Source organism: Mytilus galloprovincialis, chromosome 1 (genome assembly GCF_965363235.1).
Source record: "Mytilus galloprovincialis chromosome 1, xbMytGall1.hap1.1, whole genome shotgun sequence".
NCBI classification, from domain to species: domain Eukaryota; kingdom Metazoa; phylum Mollusca; class Bivalvia; order Mytilida; family Mytilidae; genus Mytilus; species Mytilus galloprovincialis.
Genome location: NC_134838.1, coordinates 87,623,930 through 87,641,453, shown reverse-complemented (window position 1 = coordinate 87,641,453; position 17,524 = coordinate 87,623,930). Strand labels below are relative to the sequence as shown.

At 31.8% G+C, this 17,524-nt stretch overlaps 1 protein-coding gene across 2 annotated transcripts in view; it reads left to right on the top strand.

Moving 5' to 3' along the window:
- The window catches only part of LOC143043283 (uncharacterized), a 36,295-nt gene extending 23,356 nt beyond the window's left edge, over window positions 1-12,939 (top strand). For both annotated transcript variants that reach the window (XM_076215676.1, XM_076215671.1), the window contains exon 4: window positions 12,547-12,939. In XM_076215676.1, coding sequence (XP_076071791.1) covers window positions 12,547-12,900 — 354 coding nt within the window. In that variant the 3' untranslated portion in view covers window positions 12,901-12,939. The remainder of the gene's footprint in view (window positions 1-12,546) is intronic.
- The last annotated feature ends 4,585 nt before the right edge of the window (window positions 12,940-17,524 follow it).

Here is a 17,524-nt window from a genome sequence, read left to right as displayed (position 1 = left end):
TGAAAAGATTGATTGTAAAACAAAGTATTTAGTGTTTTATGACAATTTCCCATTTAATCAAGGTATTCATTAATGTTTTGAAAACAATGAAATACTTTTACAGTAATGCTTTTTAAATAAAAAAATAAATCAATATCTAAATAAACTCATCATAGATACCAGGACTAAATTTTGTACATACGCCAGACAGACGCGCGTTTCGTCTACAAAAGACTCATCAGTGATGCTCGAATCCAAAAAAGTTTAAAGGCCAAAATAAAGTACGAAGTTGAAGACCATTGAGGACCAAGATTCCTAAAAGTTTTGCCAAATACAGCTAAGGTAATCTATGCCTGAGGTAGAAAAGCCTTAGTATTTCAAAAATTCAAAATTTTGTAAACAGTTAATTTATAAATATAACAATATCAATGATAATTCATTTCAGCACAAAAGTGCTGACTACTGGGCTTGTGATACCCTCGGGGAAATAAATCTCCACCAGCAGTGGCATCGACCCAGTGGTAGTAAATAAACTCATCATAGATACCAGGACTAAATTTTGTATATATGCCAGACGCGCGTTTCGTCTACAAAAGACTCATCAGTGACGCTCGAATTCAAAAAAGATTAAGGGCCAAAATAAAATACGAAGTTGAAGAGCATTGAGGACCAAAATTTCTAAAAGTTTTGCCAAATACAGCTAAGGTAATCTATGCCTGAGGTAGAAAAGCCTTAGTATTTCAAAAATTCCAAATTTTGTAAACAGTTAATTTATAAATATAACATTATCAATAATAATGCATTTCAGCACAAAAGTGCTGACTACTGGGCTGGTGATACCCTCGGGGAAAAATTTCTTCACCGGCAGTGGCATCGACCCAGTGGTAGTAAATAAACTCATCATAGATACCAGGACTAAATTTTGTATATACGCCAGACGCGCGTTTCGTCTACAAAAGACTCATCAGTGACGCTCGAATCCAAAAAAGTTTAAAGGCCAAAATAAAGTACGAAGTTGAAGAGCATTGAGGACCAAAATTCCTAAAAGTTTTGCCAAATACAGCTAAGGTAATCTATGCCTGAGGTAGAAAAGCCTTAGTATTTCAAAAATTCAAAATTTTGTAAACAGTTAATTTATAAATATAACAATATCAATGATAATTCATGTCAGCACAAAAGTGCTGACTACTGGGCTGGTGATACCCTCGGGGAAATAAATCTCCACCAGCAGTGGCATCGACCCAGTGGTAGTAAATAAACTCATCATATATACCAGGACTAAATGATTATGTTCTTATGTAGTCAAGAAATCTTAAATTCTGCTTCTGCTTAATCTCCTACAATCTGTGAAAAATATATAGTATGTGAAAAAAGTAATGCATAAAATTAAACAACTTTTATCTCAAGTGATGCATTAAATTACAATTACATGTAATTCAAAAGTTATTGCATTACATATTACATGCAATTGATTGGAAAAAATGTAATGCATTACCATGCATTACAATTACAAATTTGTATTACTCAATGCCTGCCCCGGACTAAATCCTTGTCGGACCTTTTTTTTTTTTCTTGTTCATGCTCATTGTCAATAGAGTAAATTGTATTAAATCGTAGTCAGTAGTTTTCTGTGCCAATGATCAAATTCTTCGACTATGATTGTTTTGTTCGTCGGTGTTTTATTTTGTTAAAGGTCAGACTGATCGTCATTTGTTTTTTTCCTAGGTCATTACAGTCCGTGTAACGTAAAAGTTAACAATACGAACGATGCCCGAACCATGTACGGACGATGCCCGAACGATGTACGTACGCTTCCCGAACGGTGTACAAATGCAAACGAAACGCTGACCGAACGTTGTACGGACGCTGAACGAATGATGTACGAACGAAACCATGTACCATAAACCATACCATAAACGATAACATAAGCGCCCTTTTATCGTATATCCTATGGTTTTGCGTTAATCGTTTCATTTAGCGTATACTGTATCGTTTAGCGTACATCGTTTCGTTTAGCGTATACATATCGTATCGTTTAGCGTACATCGCTTCTTGGCGTGCATAGTTTCGTTTAGCGTACATGTTTTTTTTAAATATAAAACATGAATTGTGTTCTGTTAAAATATTTTTATATAGGTGATAATATGCGTAAAATTCGGATCAATCAACATTTTTTTGAAAATAGCCTAAGGTATCACCCTTTTTTTTCAAATGAACAATTCAAGTTATTTTAGATGGAAGTCGGAATTAATATAATGTTCTTACAAACATATATTCCGTGTCTTAAGGTTGACTTTTTGTTCAAAAAGATTGTTAAATATTTTTTATGTATTCTCTTTTAGATCATGTCTTTTAAAATCAACTGAATAGCAGTTTTATCTATATATGTCGTAATTAAACCATTTTGTTTTGTATTATAGATTTTGTTTATTCATTTTAAAATCAGACGAAAAAAAAAAAAATATTCGAGAAATTTCAAACAAAAACAATTACTCATTATGTGCCTCATCAACTCCAAACATAAATCCCTACCAATGTACAAACGATTGTGTATTATTTTACCTATAAATGCCCTTTACTTTAAACAATCATCATTCAACAATTGACCGGCAAAAAACCAGACCATTTCCTTCTATTCCTGATTTTTCTTATACCATTTTCCTTAGTTTTCTTTTACCATTTTCCTCTGTTCTTTATTTTGCCCGTTATACTCTTAGACTATTCTATTTTTTTTTTTGTTTCTTTATTTTTCTGTATTTATACCTCTTTAATTCGGAGCAACCCACCCTAAATATACATATGATACACACGGTCTATAGGTCTATAGGTCAAAAAGAAGCATTCAATACTTATAAATACATTTTTTTAGCTAGGATTATGAAAACACGATTTTTATCAAGTTTTTACTTCATTTACCTGTGCACTCTATTTTGGGACCTCGTGTCATCTTGAATGATACATTTTATTGTGTAATGAAATTGATTAAGGAATAACGCAAGACTGCAGTGTAGCCAATCAGAATAACGTATTATAATTCAATTCAAATCTTTATTGCCAGAAAACTACATATTTATAGTATTTGACACAACATTTAATGACACATACATCTAATGTTAGTATAACATTGTAAATGTCCTCCTTATGATACATCTAATAGTTGCCACTGGACGTTAAACAGCTAACTATAAATTCATCCGTCATATTCTTAGTTTTGTTATAATGTGAAATTCAAACAACATGATGAAACAATAATTATTGCAGATTTTCACTAGGGAAATAATAGGAAATAATTGTAAACAAAACCACACAATCACATCCCTACGACACAAATTAAAGTCTAGCCTTTTCACATTAAAATACGTTATTTTTATCTATTTCAATCTATTCTGAATAATTTTAAACAATTTCAAATCAAACGGTCATTTTTCTTATTTGCCATAAAAAAAACAATTATTTTCATTTCTTATTTTAAACAGATCGATTGTTTTTCAATGGTAGGTGCCTGTCAGCATTTATAAAACCGTGTTTGCCAGAAAAAAGCTACATAGAACAGGAAAATAGCAATGTCTTAGAAATACTTCGAGTCCCTACATGTATTTTCTAATTTCTGTTGTAATGTGGTGTAATGCAAAGTGGTAATTCCTGAATACTAATTTGTACCCATCAAGCATCTGGGGTTAATAACAAATATATGGACAGTAGTCTCTTTTTCTTCACTCGCAAAGTATTCACTTAAATCATGTTTTATTTATGAAAAATGCTCATTGCTGGCGAATGTTAAACATTGATCTCTAGGTTTTCAATTATTTAATTGTTAGGTTACTTTCTGATCTCGCAAATCTGACATTTTATGGTCATTATTGTTTGCATCCAATTGCACCAATGCATTCAAAAGATATAAACGCAACACCGTACAAGAGTCGTTATTTTACATAAACTATTAGTATTTTTTTTCTTTAACGAAAACGAAATACGAAACCACTTCTCGCAATTCGCTTTGGGGTTATTGTGCTTGTCTTTTGACAAAATATAGCATTGTTTCAAAAACAAAACGTATAAGAGTAATATATAAAACTGAACTAGAGTGAAGAGTTGAGAAGTAGGAATTCCGAATTTTAATTGAATGTTCTAAATCTTAGTGTATTTCTGATATATGTCACCGTCACCAGCTAATAAAAGCAAAATGGACAAACATCATTTATGTATGTGCCTGTCCCAAGTCAGGAGCCTGTAACATGTGTAATTCAGTGGTTGTCGTTTGCTTATGTGTTACATATTTGTTTTTTGTTAATTTTTTTTTACATAAATAAGGCCGTTAGTTTTCTCGTTTGAATTGTTTTACATTGTCTTATCGGGGCCTTTTATAGCTGACTATGCGATATGGGCTTTGCTCATTGTTGAAGGCCGTACGGTGACCTATAGTTGTTAATGTCTGTGTCATTTTGGTCTTATGTGGATAGTTGTCTCATTGGCAATCATACCATATCTTCTTTTTTATATAGTAGATCTTTCTAATTTTGAAAACAATACTTCTCTTGCTTCGTTGATAAAAAGGCACTTACAAAATAGTGAATACTATCCTTACCAAGATGACCATAGCTGCTTGCGGTATTGGGTTTAATATTGATAATATTCAAATCTGCATTTGAATAACTGCACCATTTTACTCAACTGCACTGGTATTAAACTTATAACCGTAACTGGAATTACGACTATCCTAATATGGCGACGGCAGATATATGTAAAATCTTTACAGCCATTTTTCTCAAATGTAGCATGTTTTTGTCAATAGTTTACAGTCAGCTGCAAGGTTTATCTATACCATTACATCATATTTGAATCGTAACGGTGCACTGTAATAGTCTAAGCGCTTTGAAAATTGCCGTTGAAAAATTCTGCCAAGATCGGTTACAGAATAAGGTTGTCAAAGTTGAGAAAAACGCTTGGTACTTTTATATACTTTGTGGAAAGATAGAAAAAACACTATAATTTTCGTCAGAACTCAAAGATTCTTCGATATGTCCCATTGTCTTATGAATACTTTTTAAGATGAACTATTTAAAATTTTTATACCAAACATTTAAAATTTTACTCGGCATTTATAAATAGCATTGAAAGTACAACATCTTATAAACGATAATCATTGATAAAATTAATGTAAATGAGCGACTCTTTCTCAGGTTTAGATGGAATATGTTCGTTATTTGATTTAACCAGTTTAACAATCGAAACCCCTGCAATATCGTCTTATGACAAGCACGAAAAATGGCAAAACTAAACTTCCAACAGCGGACAATGATTTCTAAGTATACGATATTCTTGCAATGGATGTTTTAAATGCAATGCAGAACTTATCAAGTAAGACATTTCTTATCCCTTTTCAAATATGAAGTCACATGCACGAAAAAGTTTGTCTGACAGCATATTTCATCTTGGTCACAACTCCCCCACCCCTACCCTGTAAAAAATTAATGGTATCTCCCTAGTGTTGATTTCGACCTCGAGCTTTAATTGTAACCGCAGAGAAATAGTCAATTGTAAGTCGATGTGCCTCTATCCTCCACCAACACAAAACCACAAGCTGAATGAGGAGACTTTCTTGCTATAAGACGTCTAGAACTATTTTCAACCTTGTCGTCTTATTTTTAAAATTATGTCATTGATGATCTGATCACTACAACGCTTTAACAAAATATTCGTTCTCGTGAAAACTAAGATTTGTTTAACTTTCAAATGTTATCATGGTCTCTTCTCATGATTTAGCGGCTATTTGTATGTTGGCTTTACAGCTAATTTCCTTATGCATATAAAGCGAAACTTTGGTTAGCTTGCTTGCTTAGTTTGTATATTTTACAATTGTAATTGGGATAATGTTCAATCAAATTTAAATATAATATATACAGATTAAAATATACCTCTATATTGTTTGAAGATGTCAATGTTATTTACAAAGCTTGAATCCATGTTTATACAAACTAAGCAAGGAATCATATCAAAGCTTTACTCTACAAGCATTAGGAAATTAGCTGTAAAGTCGACAAGATAACAGGTTAATGTATTCAAGTGCATTTAAGATCGGTTGCAATTACAATGGTTCAATCAATCTTTTCTTCGATGTGCCATATTGGCATCCCTATAAAATAAGACAGTCCATGCGTGACCCATGGCATTAAATATTATGCATGTCAGTGGATATTTTCTTTGTGAAGCTAGCACTAGTAAGTAAGTAAGTAAGTAAGTAAGTAAGTAAGTAAGTAAGTAAGTAAGTAAGTAAGTAAGTAAGTAAGTAAGTAAGTAAGTAAGTAAGTAAGTAAGTAAGTAAGTAAGTAAGTAAGTAAGTAAAAGTAAGTAAGTAAGTAAGTAAGTAAGTAAGTAAGTAAGTAAAGTAAAGTAAGTAAGTAAGTAAGTAAGTAAGTAATAAGTAAGTAAGTAAATTATTTATTATAGTGACATGTGTTTTTCACAAAATATTATATAATAAAGTAAGTTATAAAAACAATAATTAGAACACCCGTCCTTTTGGGTCTATAAGTCACTTTAAACATGAACGACGAACAAAAATAAATAAATGTTATCGAAAATTTTCATCAAACATTTTTTTTCTCTTACTAATAACATATATTATTAACGTGTCTGAAATATTTTGAAAAGTGAAATTAAACTCTTGAACAGATCATTTATGAACGTCGTTTGTGTGAATTCACTTTCAGTCGGGATTCGAGAAAAAAAAACATTTAGCAAACACTGTTGATGAACACAAATAAAAAAATAATTCTGTATCATAAACTTAATTTGTTAATATTTGCAACTCTTAAAACCAGCTGATATTTTTTTTTATTTCTTCATGTTAAATAACCTAACAAATGGGGATACATGTATACACGACTTCCCAAATTTAATCTAAAATTCAACTACGTTACCCAACACTTTTAATATTGAAACAATACAAGATATAAATATTTTTTATTTTTATCAAATTTGAATACTAGGAGCTATCTGAAGTCTGTTCATAGGATCTCAGTCTAAATATAGGCGTGGCTAACCATCACTTTTATCCAATCAATTGTTCTTAATAATAAAGAGTGACGTGCAATTGTGTCTGTGTCAAGTCAGATAAATATCTCAGTCTAAATATAGGCGTGGCTAACCATCACTTTTATCCAATCAATTGTTCTTAATAATAAAGAGTGACGTGCAATTGTGTCTGTGTCAAGTCAGATAAATATAAGAGTTTAGGCTATTTCATTCGATAGTAGTGGATGAAAAAAAAGAATTTTTTGATATTCTATCTATAAATGAAAAATTGGCATTAAATCGTAGAGGCAGTCCCACTTCATGTGAAGAATAGAACGTATTCAGCTTTTTATATTTTCTTCTGTCCACTAGCAAATGTCTGTCTGTACCACTGAAAATATATATAACTTCCGGACTAGCGAACACAGGCAACACAGTTACTAATCTCCCTGCTTCCAACTGAACGACATGTTCCAGATTGTTGGAATCTTGATCTATTTTAATATCATCTGGAGAAGAATTACAGGAGAATAGCATAGTAATAGTCTTGTTCCGATCAAAATCATTAAACCAAATGAATCCTTAGATCATACTAAAATTTGTTCTAAATCGCTATTTAAGACATTCCCTAATTTGTTAGAACTAGTACTTGAATAAGAAAAGGATTTTTCATCAGCACACAATCGAGTTAGACTTATCAAATTACCAGCTTTGTCATATACATGAATAAGGAATAGTAGGGAACCTAATACAGAGCCTTGTGGAACTCCTGCATTAGTATTCTCAAAAGGCAAATATGAACTTGAAACAGAAACGCATTTTGTATATTTGAAATACAGTGTATATCTAATTAAGTGATTAAATACGTTTTTAAATACAATTTTTTTTTCAAATACTTTGCCCACTACTGATGATAATGAGATTGGTCTAAAATTGGAAATCAGTGATTTGTACCCGGTTTTGAAAATAAATAAATGCTCTAAGTCAAATCATTTTAAAGAAGTTTTGAAAATAAAATGGTCAAATGAAATTTTTTTTTACATAAAGCACAAATAAATTTACATGTTACATTATGAGATCAAAATACCTTAAATACCCCAGTCCAGAGATAGCGTGTATATTCGACTGAATATACCATATCGAGAATTTTACATTCATACTTGTTACGTAACAAGATCTGGGCCCAGGTAAAAAGATCCAGCAGGTGGTGTATATTCTAAAGTGTTTATCGCCTTCCATTATACATGCTGACGATGACATTTAGCTTTAGGGCCATTTTGTTTTCGCAAAGTCAAACAAAAATTAAATAATTTTATATATATAAAATATTCTGTTGAAACATGTTTCATCATTTTTTTTAAATAAAAGGTAAACAGGTAAGCATAACGTCTTCGCAATTTCTTGTTCAGATCCATGGACACAGATGTCAGAATGAATAAGAAAACACTAAATTCTTAAACAAATATATTGTAAAATGGACACCAAACACATTTTGATAGAATAGTGTACTGATAAATTTTCTTGTGTATTTTCTATGTTCTGGAAACTTCAACATCCCATCAACAATACTTAAATTAAAGTCCTAAGTTTAATAAAGTAAATATGTATTTTTTTTAATATCATTTACAAGGCTGCATGCCCATTGCATCTATCGTTTTCATATATTTCTTTTCCGCCATGAATAAGTTTCACTTTACTTTTACTTTATTCTATATATATATATAATTTGTTTCAGAGATCGATTTATGAACTTTATGCTTAAAATAATTAACTGACAATATATGTATATGGTATACGGCATATATACATACATGCATAATAATAATCCCTTTAGTATATTTTAGTTGATTGATTGTTAGTTGTTTTATGTCCAGGGTAAACTATGTCAAACATTTTTATGAAGAAAAGAGTTTCTAATTTGTAGGAAGATTTTATAACATATTTTGCACAATATAATTTAAAGTCTTATTTCCTTGTTTCAAAGTAAAAAAAAAAAATTTTTTTTTTTTCATATTTAAAAAAAAACGCGGATTTGTTTTGTGATCAATAGAACTTACTGCGACCAATTAAATTGTATTTAAAATGAGGTTTATATTTAGGTCTGTGCAAAATAGGGAAACAATAAACTGGTAAGTTGGTGACCATTTAGACTTCGTTTAGATAACACACGTCTTCAAAATTAATAGTTTAAAATAAAATTTTGGGGAGTTAAAAATTGAAAAGTGAAACGCTAAAATGTATATACAAACCTATTCTATCACTTTCCTCTGAGCAAAGTCTTAAGGGAAATATATATATTGAAACTGTAGGAGATCATAGTGGATTTAACAACAACGAGCCAGCAACCAAACAACAAAAACACATAAAGGCAGCTAGTGGGTCACATATTATTATAGTGTTCACCAATAGATAGACCTGTGTATACATAAAATGCCAATTTCTAAATCATCCCTTATTTCTTAATCATTGTGAATAATTTATCCCGGAAAATAGAATACATGTACTACATGTCTTTGATTTAACAAATGATAAAAGATCTGGCGTAAAAACGTGATTCTTAATATAATTTAAAAATTGAGGAGAAAGCCAGAATAAGAAAGTTATACAACTTAAAGAATATCAATCTTAAAGTTTTACTACTTAGAGGTATATTGTCCCCCTTCTTTTAAGGCAGTGGATATTCGTCCGGCTAGCCGGACAAATAGTAAAAAATGTCTATTCATCCGGCAAGTCGGACAAATAGCATTTTTACGATTTTTCGCTATTTGTCCGGCCAAAAATTATAATGATGAAGATATAGCATTGTGTTTTGAAGGTTTAAATAAAGCACGAGTTGTTTTAAAATAATTATATTGTCTAACATCGTTTTATGAAAAAGAACTCATTCTAATAAAAAAAAAAAACAACAACAGAAAAACTATACATTTGATTCAGATTTTTTTTTATTTTAATATTCTAAAGGAATTTGGGTAGGAGGCGGGATGATTCTCTCTTTTGTATAGTTCTGCCTATGAATTTCATGTAAGGTAAATAGTCGGGCTAATCATTATTGGCTTTATCTATGATTCCAAAGGATCATGAATTTATTGTTTCTGTGAAGTTTGGTTAAAGTAAGATCTTCATATGATTATGCACGATTCTTAATTAGCGTAAACGTCAATTAATGGACAAGCAACCCAACGAGAAAAATATAATTTAAGGGCATATCCAACAGTTTCAGGGGAGGTAATAACAAACGTAACCGTCGTCTATTGTTTCCCCTAATTTCACGGTGTTTCAAAGACAGGAAAGGGTACGGCGGGAATCGGCAAAAAACTCATATGATACAGTATATTAACAGAACTAGAACTCAAAACTTAAAAGATATCTTTGTCCTCTTGGTCTATTATGAATGAACTGCAATTATCTTGATCATTACTAGACCATACTCACTTAAGTTTCCGTTTTATTAAAAATCTTCATTACAGTAGAAAACAACGAGAGCAAATGCGCAATGATTCATTATTGCATTAGAATGCAACACAAACTTTTCCGAGATTTTGTCATTCAGGATAGAAAACTCAAAGTCTGGTTTTATGAGAAAAATAAAATACGGCGTAAACTAACATTAATCATGTATCTAGCTTTGCGTTGAAGTGCTAATATATACAGTAGCTCTTTAAATGAATACGACCTTTAACCGGTAAACAATGTAAAACAAAAGATGACACAGTATTCACATTTGTGCGTTTTTCGATTTACGAATAAGTCAATAAGATAAAAAAGTAATTGAAGCAAAAAAACAAAAAAAGATACATGGAATAAAGAATTAACATAAGTTTACAAATACATACCTAGGAGCATTTAATAAACAATTTGAAATTATTAATACATTTTTTACATATTATTGTAATTTATGTTTATTTTCCCGATATGGAGTTCTTCTAAAATTAAAAATCACTTGAATGAGTATTTCTGGTGTATATACATGTATCATTAATTATTTCGATCCTTCAAATATGTGTAGAATAATAATAAAAAAATATATTATCTAGTCTCTTTCATATAAATACTGTAGATTTGTATTTTGATCATCGATTGCAAACATAACGTCCAGTGAGAAATATTTCATGTATTCGTACAAAGAACAAATCAACTTCTTTTAGAATACAATTGATTGGTTATTTAGGTAAATGATTTGCGACAGAATAAGTGGAACTTGGCCAGAACCTTACCTCTAAAATAAAGAAATATAAAAAGGATAGAGTTATTTTTTAATTCTGTATTTTAATCATAATGGACTTAAGCACTTTTTACAGTAAAAAAAAACAGTTTTAACACCGACAGCAGGAATCACAAGCGACGCTGGTTCCATAGATATCTTCAACGAATTTTTATATACCCCTGGCAGTTTTCGGTTTATATCAGACTCTCACATTGAGGAGAACAAATACCATGGATGTGTTGTCTTTTTTTAATACATTTAGATATGAAACATGTACTTCATATAAAGCCTCATTTATAGAACATTCTTTATAATTTATTGTGTCAAGGAAATATTTGGATCAGAGAAATGTTTGGCGGAGGAGAGAGAGAGACATAGAGAGCCTGACTTATATCGCGGTATTTGGTCTCATGTTATTCATGTCAAAATGTGATTGGAGGAAACGTTTCCCATTCGTTTTATATATATTCCATAATGATATTAGTTAGAGATTTAATCCAATCCAAACTTATAATTGTTTGTTTTTATCCCGCATCTTTTTATATTAAATCACTTTAACTCATAACTATAATAATTGAAATAACTTTCTGAAATAAAACCCTAACATACGTGTATATCAGACGCTTAACAAAACGATATACCATACGATTGGTGAAACGCTAAACGATATCACATACCATACGATAAACGAAACGCTAAACGCTAAACCGTACCATAAACCATACGACAAATAAAACGATTAACGATACCATGAACCATACGTTATACAAAACCATCAACGGTGACATTTACCATACGATGAACGAACGATGAACGAACGCTGACCGAACGTTGTACTGACGCTATACGAATGATGTACGAACGATGACCGAACTCTATACGAACGATTACCGAACGCTGTACGTACGATTCCCGAACGAAATAAGTGTTAACTTTTACGTTACAGGGACTGTATGATCTTCGTTTGTTTTCATTTGGTTGATGTATTTCGTTAACTCTTATAAAAAAATCACATTTTGCGATACGGAACTATTGGGAGATTTCTTATAGTCTGTTATAAAATTCATTCAAACCTTTCTAGACTCTGATCGATTGAAATTATAAAAATTTGTAAAAAGCGTTTGTCATTGGAGAAGACTTACAACGTAAATATGCTACCCTTAACACACATTTATACATATAGATGGCAAATTTAAAAAAAGTCATATTTCACTAATAAAACACATATTGTACAAGTTATTTATCTTTTAGAATGCTCTGCAACTCTTCACAATGACGCATTTCTTTTCCTTTAGTATCTTAAGGATTTTTGTAATCAGGTGTAATTATCTGTCTCGTTTATTTTTCAGATGCAATTCAAAAAGAATTTCAGTGTTGGAAAGTTATTAAAGGACCAGACTTCCAAGGGTAAAGACATTGTGAATGTCCAATGCTTTCCTTTCTATTCAATATTGAAGGCTATTAATGTTACTCATGTTGATTTCTTCAGTCTGGACGTAGAGGGAGCTGAATTACAAGTTTTAAAGACTATACCATTTAATAAATTAGATATTGAAATGATGACGGTGGAATTTAAACACGTTCCAGGAGGAGAAACAGAACTAAAAAACTTTGTAGAAAATAATGGGTACTCCTCACTTATTAGAATGTCTCATTACAATGGTTATGCAAATGATATAATATTTAGAAAAAAAGTGTTATGAAGTTCTTTTTCGTCGTATTAAAGAGTTTTATAAAGCTGATGGCACCTACATTTACTTTGCATTTCGCATCTGTGTAAATATTTTGTACCAACGACTACTTTATTAACCAAATCCCGTGTTAATCAATTTGTCAATTATAAACTAATTAAAGTTCTATCTGAAAAAGTAATTTTCTATCACACTCAACATTTCAATGTTGGGTATGTCACAGTGATATCAAAAACATTATCTTGCTTAGATACTTGGTTTCTCCAACACATCAAAGGATAAATAAGTGTTTTGCTCAAGTAAAGTATTACATCTTAAATGATTTACACATCTAGTGTTTTGGGATATCTCGATCTGGGGTGCAAGATATACGGTATGGAATACTTTACATTTTGTTATATGCATGAAATATGAGACAACTCTCCATTCAAGTCACAATTTTTAAAAGTAAACCAATATAGGCAAAATTACGGTCTTCAACAAAACGTCATCAATAATATCTGTGTGTATATATTTTGATATTTGGGTAATAAACAACATTTTATTTTTTATAAAGGATATATTCAATAATATGTCTTTTCATAGAGTTTAGCCATTTCAATCGATGTTTTATAGTGTGTCTTTCTATGCTGTGATGTTGCATTTTTTGTCAGGTTAAGGTGAAGGTTGGTACCTATCAGAACGTTTAAACCGCTGCTGTTGTTTGCATCTGTCCTAAGGAGTTGTTGTCGTTTGTTGATGTGGTTCATAAGTGTTTTTTGGTTTCTCGTTTTTATATAGATTGGACCGATGGTTTACCCGTTAGAATGGTTTTACGCTAGTCATTTTGGGGCCCTTTATAGATTGCTGTTCTGAGTGAGCCAAGGCATCGTGTTGAAGACCGTACTTTTGCCTATTATGGTTTACTTTTAGCGACTTTGATTGAGAGTTGTTTCATTGGCAGTCATACGACATCTTCTTATATCTAATTCCCTTTCTTTTATTGATTGTCGGCATTCCAATGGTAACCAATTGTGCCCCTTTTCTTGCCGACTTGTGTCTTTATTATTATGAGGCTGACGTCATACAGGAACTTCTTAGGAAGAAAGATAAGAAGTTAGCAATATCCTTTAACTTTATTTTCCGCTATAAAGATGATGTTCTCTCACTAAATAATTCAAAATTTAATGACTATGTTGACCGCATCTATCCAATCGAGATAAAGGATACAACAGATACAGATACAGTTAAGTCTGCCTCATATCTTGACTTAAATCCAGAAATTGACAATGAGGGTATGTTGAAAAAAACTTTACAACAAAAGAGAAGATTTCAGCTTTCCAATTGTGAACTTTTTATTTCTAAGTAGCAACATTCCAGCAGCACCTGCATACGGGGTAAATATCTCCCAATTTATACGATATTCTCGTGCTTGTATTTCCTATCATGATTTTCTTGATAGAGGGTTGCTGCTCACAAGGAAGCTATTAAACCAAGAGTTCCAAATGGTGAAGTTGAAATCCTCCCTTCGTGAATTTTACGGACGCCATCACGAGTTGGTTGACCGTTATGGAATAACCGTTTCACAGATGATATTGGATATGTTCCTTACGTCGTAACTACAATTCCCTTCCCTTTCATGAATGTGACATACCGAATAAGACTATTTACCGGATTTGTTATAACATGAGCAACACGACAGGTTCCACATGTGGAGCAGAATCTGCTTACTCTTCGGGAACACCTGAGATCGCCCCTAGTTTTTTGGTGGGTTCGTGTTGCTTATTCTTTAGTTTTATATGTTGTGTCATGTGTACTATTGCTTGTCTGTTTGTCTTTTTAATTTTTAGCCATTGCGTTGTCAGTTTATTTTCGATTAATGAGTTTGACTGTCCCTCTGGTATCTTTCGTCCCTCTTTTTTAAGAAACATATATTGAATTCCGCTGCAAGTATACTCAGAAAAGACATAGAAAACACATATTCCCAAAGTAGAATACCAAAGTTCTTTACAAATGTATCATAAGTTTGGTTCGAAACACCTTGTTAAAACATTGAATGCCAATGGACTACGCGCTTCGTAAAATGAAGTACGATGCTATCTTACAAATATTGTCAACTCTGAAATTGACCGAATTTATAATGGTGTGTATGTCCTGTATACTGTTTCCTAGGTGTCCCATGTTGGGGTTTTGATCAATATGGTGCTAATAACATTAATTTGAATACAGAAATGATAGATGAAAAAACACCTTTCATTCAATGGCAGGGGCAGTTTTCAAGTCAGTAATGCGATTAAATCTTCTATTGAAGCGGTTAAGATACAAATGGTGTTGAGAATAATTGATACTGACCGAGGATGCAATGTCCATGATGAATTGTGTAGTTGTCCGATCAGAACTATCCAGAGTTTCGAATGCATAATATAGAAAATATCATTTTGTGCTACAGAAAGAAAGAACAAATTCACAGGATATGGGATGGGTTTTATTGAGATCTTTGTCTAGAGGTTTTCTGAAGAAAGTATATTGTAATGTTTCCGATTTAGTAAACCTAGTAAAATGTTAATGTCCGTGTCATTTTGGTCTCTTGTGGACAGTTGTCTCATTGGCAATCATACCACATCTTCTTTTTTATATGATGTTGATATAAAAGAGGAGCGAAATATACTAGAGGGACAGTCAAACTCATAGATAGAATATAAACAATTCAAAGTCGTACATAGTGATCTCAATTAATTGCTTGTAAAACTTACGACTACTAAAAATGCGTCCCTGCAGAAGTTTTAACTTTACGGCAACATTTGTTTCGAGCATCTTTGGACACAATCATATGAATGTCAACACACCTTCCTAAACCACCTATTATATCTCCGTTAAATTTTAAATGGATTGACCCGCAAAGTGGAAAGGGATTAACATACGTTGCAAAACTTGTTTCCCAATACACTATGAACAAATATGTTTAAATTAAATAGGGATGGTTAGAAGCCGGTATTTGTTGAGGGTCTAATGTCTTCTGACTTCCTACAAGACCTTATCTGTTGTACTGTTACACCATTGTCCCAGGTTAGGGTAGGATTGGGATCCCGCTAACATGTTTAACGCCGCCATATTCTGTATGCATGTGCTTGTCCCAAGTCAGTTGTTATAGTTTGTTATATAATTACTGTGTTACATTTTTTTTTCATTTATTAGGCCGTTTGTATTTTTGTTGAGTTGTTTTACATTTTTAAGTTCGGGACCTTTTATGACTATACATATCTATGCGGTGTGGGCTTTTTTCATTGTCTCTTGTGGGGTGTTGTCGCATTGTCAATCGTACCACATCCTCTCTTTTATATTGTTAAGACTAATATGTGTGCTCAAAAGAATGCGTTTGCTTAAAGCAGAATATTTCATGTTCTGACACGTGTTCATGCAATTGAAATGAGTGGAAATATTAATATTAATACATGTTGTGTGATGGTTGATGAAAAGGAAGATGATGGAGATCATGCTTGATTTTTTATAGTTTGTTGTACTGGTTCACACTTAGGGAAGGGTTACGTGCCTTCAAACTAGTTTAACTTCACCAAATTCTGTATTTTGTGTCTATCCCAAGCCATGGGCCTGTGATTCAGTGTTTGTCGTTTGTTTTTATATGTTATGTTTGATCACTCCATTATTTTGTACATAAATAAGGCCGTTAGATTTTTCGTTTATATAGTATAACATTTGTTATTTCCTTGTCATTCATACAACATCTCTCATTTTTTTCTAACTTGAATACCTTTGAAGTATGTTACATGGGAAAAAGGGGTTTATAGGTGTAAAACCGATCATGTAAAAAACATTAACCAGAGTAAATTATGATAACAGATAATTCTTTTGAGGCAGCGATATTGTGAAAAAAAAACCAGAATTAATGAGCAGTCTATGAAAAACAGAAGTATCCGCAAATTCAGTTTGATATAAGAAGATGAGATACGAGTGCCAATTAGACAACTCTCCATCCAAGTCACAGTTTGTAAAAGTTAAACATTGAGGTTATATTTGACTGTAGTGTACTCCTTCTACTGGTTTGAAACCTCTCCAAATATGCTAGCTCAAAAATGATTCTCAAGTATTTTCCTTCATGACACATGATTTTAACCTGAAATTGAAATTATTTATATAGTTAAAGTAGACATTTTATGGATTGGAAACTGGATTTTTGAAGTTTTGGTTATAAAACGTCTGAATCGGTTATTTTGCTTTGTGTCCAATAATTCTCTAAAACTATTTTGCTCATTTACTATAGTTTCAGATGGAATTATTTTTTCATTTTTTTTTATTTAGTTTGTAGCTGTCGTTTTAAATTGATGATATATTTTTTTGTTTAATGTTTTATTTTGCGTTCGAAGCGCCTTTCTTCATCAAGAATGCTGGGCAGAGGGCATGCATATTTTACGGTCATACTTGAACCATACTGTGGCACTATCATCATCTTATTGTGGTATTATCACTTTTTTTAAGAATAGTTTTAGGAACACTCATTTTGTTTGAGCAATATAATGATTTGTAATATCATGAGCAACACAACCGGTGTCATATGTAGAGCAGGATCTGTTTACCTTTCTGGGACACCTGAGATCACCCCCAATTTTTAGTTGGGTTCGTGTTGCTCAGACTTTAGTTT